At 48.6% G+C, this 17772-nt stretch overlaps 1 protein-coding gene across 2 annotated transcripts in view; it reads left to right on the top strand.

Annotated features, from left to right (window-relative positions):
* Window positions 1–17772, top strand: part of FAM193A (family with sequence similarity 193 member A) — a 113243-nt gene that overhangs the window by 75292 nt on the left and 20179 nt on the right. For both annotated transcript variants that reach the window (XM_074320354.2, XM_074320347.2), the window contains exons 11-17: window positions 75–228; window positions 343–522; window positions 3291–3542; window positions 13153–13351; window positions 14296–14568; window positions 15781–16063; window positions 16710–16893. In XM_074320354.2, coding sequence (XP_074176455.2) covers window positions 75–228; window positions 343–522; window positions 3291–3542; window positions 13153–13351; window positions 14296–14568; window positions 15781–16063; window positions 16710–16893 — 1525 coding nt within the window. The remainder of the gene's footprint in view (window positions 1–74; window positions 229–342; window positions 523–3290; window positions 3543–13152; window positions 13352–14295; window positions 14569–15780; window positions 16064–16709; window positions 16894–17772) is intronic.

Below are 17772 nucleotides of genomic sequence, written 5' to 3'. Positions count from 1 at the left end.
TCGTAGAGGAGAGCAGCGTCTGTGCTGGGATGGGGACCGCTCTGGCCTCAGGGTGACCGTGTCCCTCGTCTCAGTTGTAGCGATGATGAAGACGTGGCGCCCTTGTCCGCTAAATTTGCTGACATTTACCCGTTGAGTAACTATGACGACACTGAGGTGGTGGCCAACATGAACGGAATCCACAGCGAATTACATGGTGGCGGGGAGAACATGGCCCTGAAAGATGAGGTATGCGCATGGCTGCTTCATGGTCACAGTCAGCGGCGTGGAATGGTGGGCTGGCGTTCGGTTTTCTTGTGCTTCTGGTTCACAAAATGCACCTTCCTAAACGCTGTTTTAAAGTCCCCGCAGGTGAGCAGCACCACGAGCAGTTCTTCAGAGGCTGACGACGAAGACGTGGATGCCGAGGGTAGTGGGGAGCCGCCAGGGGCCCCGAAGGAAGACGCAGTTCTGGGCAGTGGGAGCCCCAGGAAGGAGGAAAGTAAAGTGGGCAGTCCACCCCCGTCTTACCCAGCTCAGCAGGTAGGATTTTATTTCTTCCAACTTCCTGTTTTGCCAAGGGTCTCTTTCTCTGTGTTTATTTCCTCTAATAAACATAAGCATTATGAAATACAAAATTACGTCATTTTGAATAACCTTTGAAGATCAGAATGGGAGAGAACCAAGGCATACTCACAGAATCAGTAAACATGACCCGTAACCCCCATTTTGATCTGTTTCTTTTGCTTGACTCTGTAATCAACAGTCTTGACTTCTCAACACCCCAGGGAGCTCCAGACACTTACATGTCGTGGAGGTTTTTTGCCTGTGTAGAAACAAGGGGATTATAAAGTAAAGTAGTGGAATGTTAAAGTTCCAAAAAAAGTTGCTTTGTTTAAGGAGCTTTTTTCCCTGGTAGATAACTGTTTTTCTGTTAACCTTATCTGACTATTATGTTTTCATAGACACTCAGTTTTATAATAGATGCTCAAGCAATATTTAAATGAGAGGAGGAACACATGAAGGTCAAGGTGCTTTGGCTAATTAATCATTTGTATAAGTGGTGTAAATGCACGGCCCCAGCAACAGAGGTGCTGGGAAAAGGTACTCCACTGGGAGGTCGTGCTCCACCTCCTTCCCCGGTAGCTTGTCTGCCGCCCACCCACCCACCCCAGTCCCAGTAGGTGCCCAGGTTTCCTTATTTACTGTCTTCTTCCTGTGTTTGTTCATGAAAACACAGTATTTACTCTTTGCCTTTCGTAGGAAAGGCCCACACCCGCCCTCCTTGCTCAGCAGTAATCCTGGACAGTGTCTGTCTGTGCGGCCGGGTGCCTGTCCTCCTCCTCTTCCGCTGGCCCTCCTGTGTCTGCAGTGTGGACACGTCGTATGGTTCTGTGTTTTCCTTCAGTTCCCTGCTGATCGGCACTGTGTCTGTTCCCCTCATAAACTATTCCCGAGCAGCCTTATACATCTGACATTTCATTACTGGGTCAGGGTGGTGGCCTCCCCCGTCCCCCGGAAGAGGGTGATGTCACAGTTTTGGCTTTTTACCAGTCTGGTAGGTAAGAAATGGTGACCCCTTGAGGTTTCAATTTTCATTTCACTTTTTATGGGCAAAGTTGAGCATCCTTTCATATACTGGGGGTGCCAAAAAAGTGCCAAAAAATGGATGCAAGTGGACACTTTGGTCAGCGTTGCTCAAGCAGTAGTTTGCTGTTATCAGAAGTGTCTAGACGCTGATGGGAACCACTTTGAGCACCGCTTGTAATTGCAGAAGTCAAATGTGACTTGTATTTCTCTTCTGTTATCAGGGTATATTGACTATTACAATTTTAATAGTTTTTTCCTTTCTTAAAATTTGTATACATTTTTCTGGTACCCTCTGTATGTAAGGGCCATTCGTTTTCTATGTTACTACTGAGTTAGGAGAGTTCTTTATATATTGCTTCAAGTCCTTTATTAAGTACATGATTTGCAAATATTTTCTCTTGGTCTGTGGTATGTCTCTTAGTTTTTTTATGGTGTTCTTTGAAAAGCAAAAGTTTTTCATTTTAATTGATTCCAGCTTATCAGTTCTTTCTGTTCTGAATCATACTCTTGATGTCACATCCAAGAAAGCTTTGCCTAATACAGAACTGTTTTCTTCTGGAAGATTTACAATTTTAGCCCTTACTTGGGTTTGTAGTTCGTTTGACTCAGGTTTTGCTTATGATGTGAGGTTAGGGTCAGCCTTCAGATCTGCCAGTTTTGAGTCATGCATTTTGGGACACTGTTGTTGAATGTGTGTACACGTATTACTGTTATATCTCCCTGATATACTGACTCTTTTGTCATTGTGAACTGTTTCTCTGTGTATGTTTCGTATCTTAAAGACTATTTTACCTAATACTAATATAACCACTCCAGCTATCTTGGGGTTACTGGGGTTATATATTTTTTGTCCTTTTAATGTCAGTCTCTGTGTCTTTGAATCTAGAATTCGTCTTCAAATCTTTCAGTTGGGTCTTGAATTTTCATGCTGCCCATCAGTCTCTGCTTTTTGTTTGAAATGCTTCATTGACGTTTAATATAATGATTGGTGATATTTATTTTACAATCTGCCTTTTGCTGTTTCTATACGTCTCATGTTTTTGTTTCTCTGTTCTTACTTTTTTTTCTATTATACGAAATTTTTAGTGTACCATTTTACTTCTGTTGATTTCTTTAATTATGATATTTTTTATAGTTTTGTTTTTTGAGGGGCTTGAGGAGTTAGGAATAGAAAGAGCCCCAGGCAAGAAGGCCAGACTCCTGCTGTCCTGAAGTTCTAGCGGATTTGCAGGAATAAAGGCTTCCAGTTTGGTTTTGTCCTTGATTTCCAGAGCCTTGAAACAGTTGCCTCTGACAGTCGTGTTCGTTGCACACTTGTTTTGAGGCAGATGCGTCTGACTGCTTCATTCTACCTTAGCCAGAAGTCCTGTCTCTGGTGCGTCTTGCAGACTCTGAATCGCCATTCATCGAGCAGTGCGAGGCCCGCAGGACACAGCACCACAGCGGCCTGTTGTCCTCGGCCCCAGCTCCCTCTCTCCCTCTCTGCCAGTTCCCTGTCCCTGCTCAGACAGGCACAGGTTGCGGGCCGTGGTGGCCACTGCCGCAGGTGCACGGCTGGGGATGAGGCACGTCTCCTCCCTTAGGTCCCTGGGTCTCGGGCCCCTCTCACAAGGAGGCCCTGGCCGAGTTGTGGAAGTGCTCGACAGGTGGTGACCAACGTTAGTTCAGCTCATACCAATCTTCATTTCACTAAGTAAGTGGTTCCTTTCCTTTTCTTGTAGGCTGAACAAGCTGCAGACTCTTGTGAGTGTCATGTTTGTAAGCAGGAAGCTTCTGGACTGCCAGTGTCAGCAATGACAGCGGGAGCCCTTCCGCCTGGCCATCAGTTCATGAGCCCAGAGAAGCCCACACACCCCGCTTTGCATCTGTACCCCCACATCCACGGACATGTGCCTTTGCACGCCGTGCCACACCTGCCTCGCCCGCTCATCCACCCCACCTTGTACACGGCGCCCCCCTTCACACACAGTAAGGTAAGTCGGGGCAGAAAGGGCCTGACAAACAAAACCGTGGAGATGGGCAGCTTGCAGAGGACAGCGCCCGCTCCTGATAGGAGGGTCTGCAGTTGTTCCTCTGACCATAAATAAGCTCTTAGAATTTGGAATCTTTGCATTTTAAAAACAGTCATGAAAGTCCTGGTTTATTCCTGCAGAATTAACTAGAATGAAAAGAGTGTTTCAGACGGTGTAGGTGTAATGGGTTATACTCGGGGCTACTTCCAGTTGTGGCTTCTGGGGCCTGGCTCCTGATGTGCTGGGTAGCACGAGTCCTCTAACACCAGCTGGGCTCTACAGGGTCTGCAGTGATAATGCTCTAAGCACGAAAACCAAGGACCTGTAGAAATACACAGGCTGGAAGGAGAGACCTAAGGGCGGTGCAGGAAACCATCATGTGCGCGTTGTGGAAGGGAGCTGGGGGGCGGACGGTTGAGGCCTGCCAGAAACGAGTGGTGCCATGAGCCTGTCAGGAACGGATGGAGCCAGAGGAAGTCGCATTTCTGCGTGTCTCTTCTCCGAGAATCCTGTGCTTCTACTTAGTGCCTAGACTTTACTCTGCTGGGAGGTTTTAGGTTGGGTCCAATTTTTGTACCTTAGACAGCTTTGCCTCTCAAGCTATTTTAAAGTTACCTTAATTAGCTCTTATCATAAATTCTGATTTTTTTATCAGTTATTCTGGTTCAAGGTTAGTTCTAATCAATCAAAAATAGAATTTTCCCCATATTCTACTGACTTATTAAAACAGTGATTCTTAACTGGGAGAGACAGGGAGGAAGGACATGGCACGGAAGGGGCGTTTTCAGACTGCGTGCACGTTTTGTTCCCTGAGGGATGCCTGTGAGGTGGCACAGGGATAGTCCACGTGTGGGCTGTGCTGTGTGTATGCTGGGGAAGGGCGTAAGCGGGCGCTTACCACACGCTGATTTAGAACCGAATGGAGTCATTTTGTCATGTTCTGGGATAGGAAGTACTTGGTAACTACCCAAATGTATGCTTAAGCTTTATTAGACTGAGTATTGCTCAATTTATACATTTAACGATGCCTTCGTTAATAGAAGGATTTTAAATAACATTTTCAGGCCTTCGAATAATGTCATTGCGTTTAACATTGTTTGCTTACAATGTTGACGGGATGCCCAGGAACCTAACTCTTGTTTATGTCAATTAGCCTGTGGTCACGCTGATTTTGTTACACGTTCTTTTACTTATAGTCACAGAACTTCTTGACAACGTTAGGTGAGGACTTACTACAGCATTCAAAGCCAGGAGGCTTCCACAGTCTACCTCAGGGTGACTGCGCAAGCTTGGGAAGCTGTCCCCTCCCTGTTCTTCCCTAAATGGAGGTTTGTTTTCCAGTCCCTGGGAACCACTCTGTGTAGAACATTCTGTATCCTTCTTACTGGTTGAAGCTATTCAAGAACTGGTTCCTAAAAATCTTCAAGTAAAGTTATGAAATTGGTTCTTCCCAAAGGCTGTTGGGACACTCCAGTTAAAAACTGACCTGCTCACCTCCCCCCCTGACTTTTGGCCTTTTCTCAGGTAGTCTATAGAAAAATAAAGGGGACAAAAATGTTTGGGGGAGTGTTACTGGCATCTAAAATCTGTTTATTTGCTTCCTGGTAAACTAATCCAGCAGATAGATGTGAAAGATTCCTGGGCAGAAAGGCAAATACAGGGGACAGGTTATTAAGCTTTATTTCAACCAGTGTGAGACTGTTTACTGATTCATTTAAAATACACTAGCCGGATGCCGTTTGTATTTGGAAAAAGGAGATGCATTTGGCAAAATACTTCATTCGTACCTGGTATAAAAATGTTTGTTTCTCTAAACAAGCTTGCCTTGGCACTCACCAGGTCGTGCAACATGAGTTCGTGTTATTGGAGTTAGTTTCACTCGGTTGAATACTGTGGCTCCCTCTGTGCTTAAGTGCATGGTGTGTTCACAGCCGACAGCAGTTTGTAGAAGCACCTTCGAGCGAGCCGAGAATGACACAAACTGGCCTTTGGTTACAGCAGCACAGATTTCCTGGAGAGGCCAGGGTCGGGCAGTATGCTCTTCCCAGTGTGGGTGGGAGGGGCTGACCGTGGACGGCGGCCTGACCACTAAGGCCTTCCGACCTCCCCCACTGCTGCACCCGCAGGGCCTGTGGGAGTGTCTGCTCTGCTGACGTGGCCATTGTCGCCTTGAAGGCTTTGTGTGATTGCACTTGTATTTCTTTTAATTCATGCTTTGGCCTTTGTGGGTGAACATTTAATACCTGAAATACTTGGGATGAGTACTATGAAAATTTTTTCCTGAAATTAGAAAAACTTGAAGACTATTTCTATTTTCAGGTGCCTTTATAGCAACGATACATTTAATTCATATGATGAGATACAAGTTATTTGAAAGTTAAAAGTAGTTGCAGGAGGCAAGTACAGTAATGAAATACTAGAGAAGAAATCAAAACCGTGACAGGGAATGTCCAAATATCGGGCGATTTCTGCTATCTTTCTGTTAATTGATTCCTACTTTAATTTCACTGTGTCTGAGAGCAGACACTATATGACTTCTGTTCTTTGGAATTTGTGAAAGTGTGCTTAATAGCCCAGAGTGTGGTCTGTCGTGGTGAATGTGCCACGTGAGCTTGAGAAGAATGTGTGTTCTGCTGTTGCTGGAGGGAGTGGTCTTGGGTGTCCACTCTATCCAGTTGGTTGATGGTTGAGTTCAACCACGTCCTTACTGATTTTCTGTCTGCTAGACCTGTCCAGTCTGACAGAGGACTCCTGAGTCTCCAGCCGTAACAGTGGGCAATTGTTTCTCCTTGCAGCTCTATCAGTTTCCGTCCTGTAGTTCCGTGCTTACGTGTTAGCAGTGTTCCGTGTTCTTGGAGAGTTGGCCCTTTTATCATTGTGTAATGCGCTGCTCTATGCCTGATAACTGTCCTGGCTCTGAAGTCTGATGTGTCTGAAGTTAATATAGCTACTCCAGCTTGGGATTAGTGTTAGTATGGTATATCTCCATCCCTTTACTTTTAACTTACAGTAGGTTTCTCATAGACAGGCACATGCACACACGTGCACACACACGGGTCTTGTTTATGATGTACTCTGATAATCCCTGTGGTTGGTATATTTAGACCATTCACATTTAAAGTGATTTTCTTTTTTATGTGTTTGCATTAATAGCAACTATGTTTGTAACTTTTCTATTAGGTTGATACAAAAGTAATTGCAGTTTTGCAATTGTTTTTAACCTTTTAAACAGCAATTGCTTTTGCACCAACCTAATATTTGTTTCCAGAGGCTTCTTTTTCTGCCTTTTCCACTTTTAATTGAGAATTTTATGATTCCATTTAATCTCTTAGTATATCAATTATACTTACTTTTTAAAATTTTAGCTAACAGTATTTTTAGCTACAGTATTTTAGCTAACCTAAATAAGTCCCCTTCAGATAACGCTATTCTGCTTCAAGTGTAGTGCAGATACCTTTTAACAGATTATTCCCAATCCCGCCCTCCCATCCCTTTCAACATGCTGTCATTATTCTCATTTATCCATGTATCAATCACCCAGTACAGTTACTATTATTACTTTAAACAAAGTTATCTCTTAGGTCAAGTAATAAGAAAAATAAGAGATTTTATTTATTCTTCCTCCATTGCTCTCCCTTTCTTTATGTAGATCCAAGTTTCTGACCTATATTATTTTATTTCTGCCTGAAGAAAATCTTTTAACATTTCTTGCAGGGCAGGTCTGCTGGTGATGAGTTCCCTCAGTTTTTGTTTGTCTGAGGAAGTCTTTATTTCTCCTTTACTTTTGAAGGATAATTTCGCTGGATACAGAATTCTAGGTTGGTGGTGTTTTTTTTTTTTCTTTCAACACTTTAAACATATTTGATTCCATTCTTTTCATGCTTCATGGTTTCTGATGAGGTGCCCTCTGTAATTTTTTCCTTGTTTTATAGGTACAGGAATTCTTTCCTGCCCCCCGCCCCCAGGCTGCTTTCAAGATTTTCTTTTTGTCTTTGGTTTTCTGCAGTTTGAATATAATATGCCTACGTGTAGATTTGGGGGTATTTTTTCTATTTGGTTTTCCCTGAGCTTCTTGGATCTATGGTTTGGTTTCTGTCATTGATTTTGGAAAGTTCTGAGCATTATGACTTTTAAATATTTCTTCCATCTGTTCTCTTTCTTCTCCTTCTGGTGCTTCAGTTACCATACATTGCATCTTTTCAAATCATCCCACAGTTGGATACTTTGTTCTGTTTTTTGTTGATGGTGGGGGGGGTTGTTTTGTTTTTGTTTTTTAATTCTTATTTCTCTTTGCATTTCAGTTTGAGAAGTTTCTGTTGACATATCTTAAAGCTCACTGATTCTTTCCTTGGCTGTGTCCAGTCTACTCATTAGCTCATCAAAAGCATTCTTCGTTTCTCTTAAAAGTTTTTGTTTTCTAGCATTTCTTTTTTATTTCTTAGAGTTTCCGTTTCTCTTCACGTTACTCATTTGTTGTTGCATATTATATGTTTTTTCCATTAGAACCATTAGTCTGGTAATCATTTTAAATTTCCTGTCTGATCACTTTCAGCCATTTTATCTTTGCATTTCCTCTCTGCCATTCTGTTGTATCTCCCTGAACCTCTGATTGTTAGGCCTTCTCATTCTGTTTTTCATACCTGAAGCTCTCTTTCATATTTCTCTTGTTTTTCAGTCTGTTCTGGGAACTCTTTTGGATCAGTGTTCCACTTAAGTGATTCTCTTACTATGTCAAATCTGCCACTTAAGTTTGAGTTTTTAATTGCAACTGTAATTCTTCGTTCAAAGCTCTAGTTTATTTATTTTTCAAATATATTAACAACTTCTTATCTTGTTCCTTGATCACTTTTTCTTTCACCTTTTCTTTAAGCATTTTACACAGTTATTCTGTGTTTGAAACAAACCTTGTGGATCTAAATCTGTTCGTGTTTCTGCTGATGTATTGTTTCCTTATATGTATAGTAATTTTTTATTATGAGGACATGTTTTGTTCAACTTACTCTGTGAGAACCCCAAGGTCCTAAATAGGGGATTGTTCCTTAAGAGGGGTTTCCATTTGCTGGTGCAGGGTACCTGTTTCCAGGTGCTGACCCACCTGGGGTCCTTCAGCTCCTCTTGACAGTCTCCAGCTCTCCTGTCTCTGGTGGGACCACAGGTCCATCCGCCAGGACTGTCACCTTGGTGTGTGCACCCTCAGAGCAGCCATCCCTTCCCCGCCATCCCTTCCCCGTACCTCCACTGGGCCCTGTTTTTCTCACCATGCTCTTATCACCTCTTTGTGAAAGGTTTTACTTGCTTTCTCTGTGGTGCAGCAGTTTCTTACGAAGGTGTTTGGTGCCATTTATGTGGGATCTAGAGTGAAGAGTCCCCTCTTAGTGGACAAAGCCCCCCAGCAGAGGAAGAACACATGACCTTACAGAGAAGAGCAGAGGTGAGCTGCTGGGGCTCCCTCGCAATGCAGGGTCAGCCTTCATCTCATGTGGCCTAGGAGCAGGAGGTCACGACTTGGGCCTGGTACCTGAGGCTTCCAACTTTCAATCTTGTGACTTTTTCCATCTGGAAAACGTGTTATGAAACAGTCACCATGCTGGGCAAGGGTCTAGTAATGAAGGTAGAGAGAAGTCTTAAAATCTTCACTAGGATCTTGAGGAATATTCAAAAGTAGTCACAGGCCGCCTGAGTGAGTTCCATGCATCAAGTGCAGCCAGGTAAAGTAGCTCCCACGTGGCTCTGGGCTGCGTGCATGTCACCTCCCTCACTGGGTCCCTGAAGCACAACCACTGCAGATGTGTTTCGTAAAGTTGAGCATGACCCACGTGTACGTCGGAGTTTGGTACCGGTTGGAATTTGAGGGAGGAGAAAGCTGTATGGAGACAGGGACATCAGTGGGTTGCACGCCGCGGGTCATATTGTGATCTTTGGTCTGTATTTTGTTTCAGAGGCCGTGTTCAGTCCTCCTGGCCTGAGAAATAGCAAGACCAAAACAGAGCTGGTGCTTGTGCCTCTGCACCGTCTCTGGCAGGAATACTGAAGAACCTTAGTAAGAAGAAACACAGTAGTCGTCATCTTAACTGTGTTGTCCCCTGGGGTGTGAGGGGAACCCCTTCTGTTTGAAAACTCAGTGTTGATGGTCTCTGTCACACGTGCAACAGTGGCTCGCCCCTTGCTCCATGGTTTGCCATCTTCTGCACCTGCGCTGGCGCTTCTGGGACCGGCGTGGTGGTTGCCAGATAGGCTGGGTCTTCAGCTCCTGTGTGAACTCTAAGAGTGTGCTCAGTGAGGGCATCTAGTCGTGTGCGTGCGTGTGAGAGCTTTCATGTAAAGTAAAAGTTCTGCTTTCCTGTGAATCACTTTTGTCTCAAAGTAGACGACAATTGAAAACTTGTATTAATCGAAGTGGTGTGGGTTTGCAGAGAGTGAAGTCAGTGTTCCCAGTATGAGCATTGTCCCCCCGGCGAGAGGCGTGTTTCATGTTTACTTCACTGGTGTACTTAGAGGCAGGGCCCCAAACGACCCAGTTGACATGCCTATTTTTTCCCTGAAGGAAACCCCAGCTGTTGAGGTTAGTAGGCGTTTTATGTGAAAGTGTTCATACGGGTACAGTTTGTTACGGACCCCGCTCCCTGTGTCTGCACCTGGGTCTCCTGTTTTGAGTAGATTGGCTTCTGAAGAAGTATATGGATCGAATGTATAGAATCATTAACTTACGTTTCCAGTATTGCAGGCTTGTGTTGTGTTCCTTTAGTCCTCTAAGCTAAAGTCTGTCCAGCATTTACTGAACACCCATTATGTGCCAGGCCCTGTGCTACATGCTAGAAAAATAAAAACCAGTTATTCCTGGTCCCTGTTCTTAGGAATCTCATAGTCTAAAAAGAAGACAAAAACGTAATCAAATTAAAGAATCAAAATACTATGACGTACCTTAATAGAAATTGTAGGTGCAAAATAGAAAATAACACTGAGAGGGGAACGCTTACTGTTGGAGCTGTGGGGTGGTTTGCAGAGGAGGTGATGCTGGGGTAGGGTCTTGAAGGATGAACAAGAGCTCTCTGACACACATGGGTGGTGTGTCCAGGCCAGCCGGCGCAGCACGCTTTCTCGAAGCGAAGGCACAGTGTGAGGCCATGTCTTAGGAGGGTCTCAAGAAGTGCTTGGGTAGCTTCAGAGCCCTGACTGTGCTTCTGCTGCTGAGTTACCGGTTGGGCTAGTAAGGAGAGCTGCCTCTTACAGCCGGCGCTGCTTGCACCTGTCAGGCGTTTTGCCCCCCGCAGAGGTCTTGGAGATAAGAAACTTCCATTTAATTACTTTACATCAATTCCGTCTTAGCAAAGCACCTCTTACTGTGTCACTACTTTGTGTTGAAATATGATTTCCTTGTTCTCCTCACTTTTTGCCCCTTGGGGTTTCCCTGGCAGAACAGCTGGCTCCGGCTCCAGCTCTGATCCCAGGCCTCTTCCTTCCCACTTTTAAGTCCTGAGTGCTGGCGCCGGCCTTACCCTCCATCTTTGCCTCCCTGAGCCCAGTCAAGGTCAGCGGATGGGCTAAGCCACCCGAAAGGAGTGACCCTCATGTCCTGTCTGCACTGTGGGAGGGCGCCAAAGCCTACAGCCCTGGGCGGGGTTTGTGTCCGGGAACCCAGGCCCCCTAAGTGACACTGCCCCACCTCGGCGCTCACCGAATGCTTCCTTGAGGCCAGGCAGTGTGCTGAGCAGTTGACATATGCTGCCTGACTTACTCTTGCCAGAACCCCCGGAGGTAGGTGTTTCCAAATTACAGAGGCGAAAACTGCAGCACAGAAAGCTTGCGTAATCTGCCTGAGGTCACACAGCTAGTAAAAGGGAGAGCTGACGTCTGCACCCCTCAGACCGTGCAGCACAAGGCCAAGAACGGGACTAGAGTTCACACAGGCGCCATCACTGCCCGCCTCCTAGGAGCAGAGCCACAGACAGTAGTTCCTGACCGCCGCCCATCACAGCTCTTGTCCTCAGGGCTCCAGATCCCTCTTTGCTTTCCTCCTCTGCGGCCACCACGTCATCGTTTCTCACCCTAACTACTGTGGTTGTCACCCTTGCCCCTTTGCGTCGTCCACCACACGCCACACACTGCTGTTTCTAGTACACTAAACTGCCCGGAGGAGACCACACTGCTGCTTACAACCCTCTGTGGCTCCCTCGCCCCTTCAGGACACGCCATGCGAAGTTGTGTCTCCGTTGGCCCCTGTAGCCCGTCACGCTGTGGCACAGCGATCCAGGGGCACGGCCCATCCCTGTGCCCTGGCCCCTTTCCCTCAGGCCTGTGCCCCAGCCAGGCCGTCAGGGTTCTGCCAAGCCTTCGCTGGCTCTCAGGGTGCTCCCAAAACCCTCCCACCCGAGCTTACAGTGCTCCCTGCTCTTTCTGTGTCCCAGACGGTGGGCTTAGCAATGCCAGACCTGTATCTTCTCCAGGTGGGCCAGTCCCTGGGCACAGGCCTGCCGAGGGAAAGCTGTGTGCCCGGCATCGGCAAGGTGCTGGGCGGCAGGGCAGGGTCCACGTGGGCCGTGGCCATGTGAGGCTCACGAAAGCCAGGGGACAGCAGCGCTGACTGACAGGTCACAGGAAGTCTTGTCTTGTAGCTGCGCTAAGTGCTAAGAGCAAATGTCATGGAGTGCAGTGCCTTGGTGTCGGGTGTTGGGTGGTGAGGAAGCGACATGTAGGCTGAGGCCTGAAGGCTGAATGTCAGTCAGTGAGGTTGGGACGTTCTAGAACGTGGGCATGGCATGAGCAAAGATCAGGGTCAAGAAGGAGCTTGGAGTGTGAGGACCAGGGTAAGGCCATTCAGTGTGTCCAGAGGCTTGATAAGCTGGAAGGACAGGCTGGGCCGGCCACGTTTACGCTGAAGAACGGTGGGAAGCCAGCGGCAACTCTTAAGCAGGGGAGTGAGTGCTCTTACACTCAAAACAGCTCACTCCGGCTGCCGAGGAAGAGGCCTGGGAAGGGGCCAGGTGTGAGTGTGGGTGGTGGTGCAGGCTGTGAGGTGTGGGCTGAGGGGAGGGAGGGCCCGAGGACGCCCAGCACCCCCTATTTCCCCCCCAACCTTAGACAAGGGTGTGCCCAGGGGCTTCCAAGCACAGCATAAGACGCACAGTTCTTCAGATTCCACTCCTCTCTGTCCAAGCGTGAGAAAACAGTGTAAGAGTTTTGCTGTTTTTAATCAGTGATTCCAAAGTTGACTTTTTAGCAGTGGTCATTAAAATGTCAGATGAGAATAAGCCATAGGAACAGATCTGATGCAAATGAACCACGTTGAAAATGTGACCAGGGAGGAATGTTAGACATTACTGAGCTGTCTAAGGTTTGATATTTTCCTTAAGGCATCCATTGCTTTCAAAATCTTCGTCTGGTTCAAGTGTGACCTGTGGTGTGCAGCCTGTCACAATCTGGGAAGCGCTCTGGGAGCCGAGCTCAAGCAGGGGCACCTCTCACGGCGAGCATACCCCACACGCTTTCCAGTAATGACTTGTCTGTCTATAGCTTAACTGTTAGGTAAGCAGAATATTAATTTTGATATGTGATTAGAACTTTTGTTTTGTAGGCTTTACCGCCAGCACCTGTTCAGAATCACACAAATAAGCATCAGGTATTCAATGCATCTCTTCAAGACCATATTTATCCGAGCTGTTTTGGGACTACTCCAGAGTGGAATAGTTCTAAATTTATAAGTCTTTGGGGATCAGAAGTGATGAATGATAAGAGCTGGAGTCCTGGCACTTTCTTGCCAGATACAATTTCTGGTAAGGAACTTGTTAAAACTTTCTTCAAGTTTTCAATGACCCGAGCTGAGTGGATTGCCTCTGTTGCTGTAGTCTCCCGTGGAAGCCCCCAAGTGGTTGGGCCTCGTGCCGCTGTGCCCAGCAGACAGCCCCTCGGGCCCCATCATGCTGCTCCGTCCTTCTGCATCTGTCACACCACGTCCCCGCGGCAGCCGTAATGGGCCTTGCTAACGCTGGGGTCTCTGCTGCCCCCACGCTGCTGAGCATCTTGTCCCCAGGGTTCGGTGTTCAGCCTTTGCTTCTCGAGCTGTGGTGACAACCAGACCTCACCCCAGTACATGGGCAGTGCAACAGTGCACAGTCGACTTGAATGTTGTGACTTACCTTCCTTTCCTCTATTTCTATATTGACCCTACACGGGACCTGTCCCCTCTGACAAGCTCCTTCCTGCCAGCTGCCTCTGCTGCCAGGCGCAGCTGTTACCTCAGTAGCGGGGCATCTGAAGAGGGGCTGGTACCTATGCCTCATCTCTGTCGTCATGTGAACAGTTAGAGCCCCTGGTGGCCCCACACCCAGCCCCTGCATGTGCTCAGAACAGCACGCTAGACTTAACATCTGGTCTGTGCCTGGAAAGGGTTTCTAGCTGTGTGACCTTGGGCAAGTTGCTTAGCTTCTCTGAGCCTCAGTTTCTTCATCCTGAGGATGGGAATTATAGTACCATGCTCAGAAAGTAATTTTAAGACATTAAATACAATAACTTTGGGGAAGCACCTAGCATAGGAATTGGCACATAGTAGGTGCTCAGAATTGTTTTTCTTAGATAAAAACGAGTTATCTAGCATCATCCCAGTGGAATCCTAACTTCAGTAGCAGCCCCACTAGCAGAAGTTTAATCAGATATCTTTCAGGTTTTGGCTAAATATCACACCTTTTAGAAGCCTTAATTTTCCCATTCTTCTCTGAAGGGAGTGACATACTAGGGCCAACACTCTCAGAAACAAGACCCGAAGCCCTTCCACCTCCAGCTAGCAGTGAAACGCCTGCAGTTTCGGATTGTAAAGAGAAAAAAAATGCTGCAAAAAAGAAATGCTTGTACAACTTCCAAGATGCTTTCATGGAAGCAAACAAAGTTGTGATGGCCACCTCATCAGCCACCTCCTCTGTGTCCTGCACGGCCACCACAGTGCAGTCGAGCAACAGCCAGTTCAAAGTGGCGTCCAAGAGGCCTCCTTCCGTAGGTAAGGCCCGCAGCTGGCTGGTGGGGCCCGGGGGTCGGTGAGTCGCTGCGCCCAGGGCTGGAAGTGGGGTTAGCAGTGCTCGTGCCAGGCCATCCCCTGTCCCCGTGACCTGCTCTGGGGCCTGGCCACACGGGGGCCCGCCTGCCTCTCTGCGCCTCCTGGCCTGAGCGCCAGTCGGGTTGGTGCTCACCCAAAAGCTGAAGCCTTGGGGGTGCTGCCAGAGTACAGGCCGCCCTGCTGCCACTCACATCGCTGGTGTGCAGGGGTGTCGTGGTTACTGTCTGATCTGAGCACAGCGAGAAGGGCCCTGACAAGAAGGAAGAACCATCAGAGGCCAGTGGCAGCTGTCAGTGGGACACATGGGGGCTGGCCCAAAGAGGGGGCCTGCCAGAGTCAGGACACTTGGCACATCCCAGAGAATAAGGGAATGGCTTGTAGCACATAGCCAGACTCAGGGACCCGCTGGCTGCTCCCGATGGGAGTGGGGGAGGGCCCTCCTGACAGCAGATCACTGCCGCTATGCTGCCAGCAGGTCCAGGTACGTGCCATCCGTGGGCATTGGGGGCACTGCCCACAATTGCACATTGGTTTGGGGAATGCAGTGTCCCCCGCATCTGGAGCAGCACCCACAGGTGAGGAGGAAAGGTGCCTGTCGCTGGGGGAATCTGACCAGATGTAACCTCACCACCACGGACAAACTGACAGTCAGACGACAAGGGTGCAGCATGACCTTAGCAGGGTTCGTGCCCAAGATGTGTCAGTTAAATGTACTAAGTCCAGACCGGTGGACAGCTGGCTCGGACTCGAACGGCGTCACTGTCGTGAAAGGGAACAGAGTTTAAAAGAGGCTGAGTTGGTGGAGAAGCTACAGCACCACGCGGGGAAACCAAATGCGGAATAAGGATGCACGTAGAGGAGAGTGTCAGGCGGTGTAAGCACCTGTGCCCACGGTGCTGGGCTGCAGTGTGTGTGCTCTCAGGAGTCACTCCGAAGCAGGCAGGATGCAGCAGCCTCCGGAATGCGTGTGTGTCCAGGGAAGTTCATGACAGTGATGACTCCAGGGGAGGCTAACGGGCGCTCTGTGCTGGTCCGTCACCTTTTCTATGGATGGGAACATGTTTCAGACAAAAACGGGTACAGTGTCTTAAGTAAAAGCCGCATGAATGTCCGTCCGACTGCAGCTGTTGGCATGGCTGTCGTGTCCCAATGCAGGCGAGGTCTTCCACGGTGTCAACAAGGAGGAGCACAGGCACGCCGTGCCTGCCGCCCCGAGGAACAGCCCCACGGGCTTGGCGCCGCTTCCCGCCCTCGCTCCTGCCGCCCTGTCACCAGGCCCCACGCCTCACCTTGCCAATCTTGCAGCCCCAGCCTTCCCCAAAAATGCAGCCACGTCTCCCGGCTTTGTGGATACGCGCAAGAGCTTCTGTCCTACTTCGGCGGGCCCCCCGCCCCCCGCCACAGACGGCCCCATTAGTGCGCCTCCCAGCGTCTGCAGGTGAGCCCGGGTCCTGGGGGGGAGGGCTGGAGCACTATGGAAATGGGGTGCCGTACAGTGCCTATAGGAGCTCTGTGCCCTGGCACCGTGCAGCTGACCAGCCCAGTGACGGGCAGCGGGCAGGAATGTGCCCAGCAGAGGCCGTAGGCCGAGGGGTTGGGCTCCAGTCTCGGCATCTAGTTCTGCAGAGCCAGGGTCCCCCATGGGTGGGTGTGCAGACCACCACCTAACCACTGGCAACGGCGGGGTGGGCCTGAATGTCTTATAAGTTATAATCCCTGTGCATCAGGCGAAGTACAGTGCAACAGACACTCGGACGGTTCTTTCTAAAAGGCAGCTTTCGTTACCTTCAAACTGGCCTGTGTGGGGCCATCCCACCCCACCCCCCTCAGGATGAAGGGGGGACAGTGGGAGGGACAGTGCAGCGACTGTGTGCCTGCCTGCCCGTGCCTGCGTGCACCTCCTTGCCCGGTCTCTACCTGCCGTTCCTGTGACCGGTGCGCATGCAGGCCGTGCTGCCCTCTGCACCCTGCTCCGGTCTGTGACAGGGCAGGGCACGCCAGAACCTCACCTGCGCGGTGCCGATGCCCGCCCTCGGGGGTGGGGGCGGTGAGCTGCTTGCTAATGGGCCTGTGCATTTTGGCAGTGACCCCGACTGCGAAGGGCACCGCTGCGAGAACGGCGTGTACGACCCGCAGCAGGACGACGGGGATGAGAGTGCCGACGAGGACAGCTGCTCGGAGCACAGCTCCAGCACGTCCACCTCCACTAACCAGAAGGAGGGCAAGTACTGTGACTGCTGCTACTGTGAATTCTTCGGCCATGGCGGGGTAAGTGCCCACCGCCCTGCCTGGGGGGCAGGGCCTCTGCTGATGGGACGTGTCAGGTGCATGTCTCCATGGGAACTGCGTGTGAGCTCCTCGGAAGACCCGTGTACCAGGTTGAATCCGGGTGTGGTTATGTCGTGGGTAAAACTTCATTTCCAGCGCAGTTCAAATCCAGATGTGGCCCGAAACCTGCGCTTCCACTTCCGGGTTGGACTTGTCCGAAAGAGATGACACGAAAGATTTGCCCAAAGATTTAGTTGTAAAGATTTCCTCACGGCGTTTTTGCTTATGTTTATGACTTTTAAAATAGCTGGTGGGATGGGGGCCTGCTGAGTACCAGCCGTGGGCGTTTGCTGAGTCCAGACTGTCCGCGTCAGGGACGCCGCCGTGTGTGGTTGGCCCCCTCGTTTGGGTACAAGGGATGTTGATATGCTCACACACTTTCCAGAACAGTCTTTCATCTGTACCAGCAAACAGCAGTCATGGTGCCTGGGGGACGGGAGGAAAGCCGGGGGCTGGGAGTTGTTCTTTTTCTACTTCAGTTCTGTCTGCATTTCCTAAACAGTGCACACGTTTTTAGTAGTTTGTAAGAAATTTAGGCAGTGGGATTGAAGGCAATGTTTTTTCTTTTCAGCACTGTAAAGGAAACCTACAAGTGGATAAAAAGATACCTTAAACACATTCACTGGCATGAAAAGATAACTGTATTACATAGAAAGTAGATTAATCAGTATGTGAAGTTACTTTTTCCATTTAAAAATACTCATTTTTGTGCATAGTTGTATATTCTTTACCAGATTTCTCATGAATGCATACATTTCCCTTTTCCTGCCATTTGTTTCTCTTATTTCCTCATTTCCTGGTGAGCAGGTATTACTTGAG

Source organism: Rhinolophus sinicus, chromosome 1 (genome assembly GCF_057876585.1).
Source record: "Rhinolophus sinicus isolate RSI-liver-muscle chromosome 1, RSI-T2T, whole genome shotgun sequence".
Classification (NCBI taxonomy): Eukaryota; Metazoa; Chordata; class Mammalia; order Chiroptera; family Rhinolophidae; genus Rhinolophus; species Rhinolophus sinicus.
Note: the sequence above shows the minus strand (reverse complement) of the source record. Positions and strands in the feature narration are given on the sequence as shown.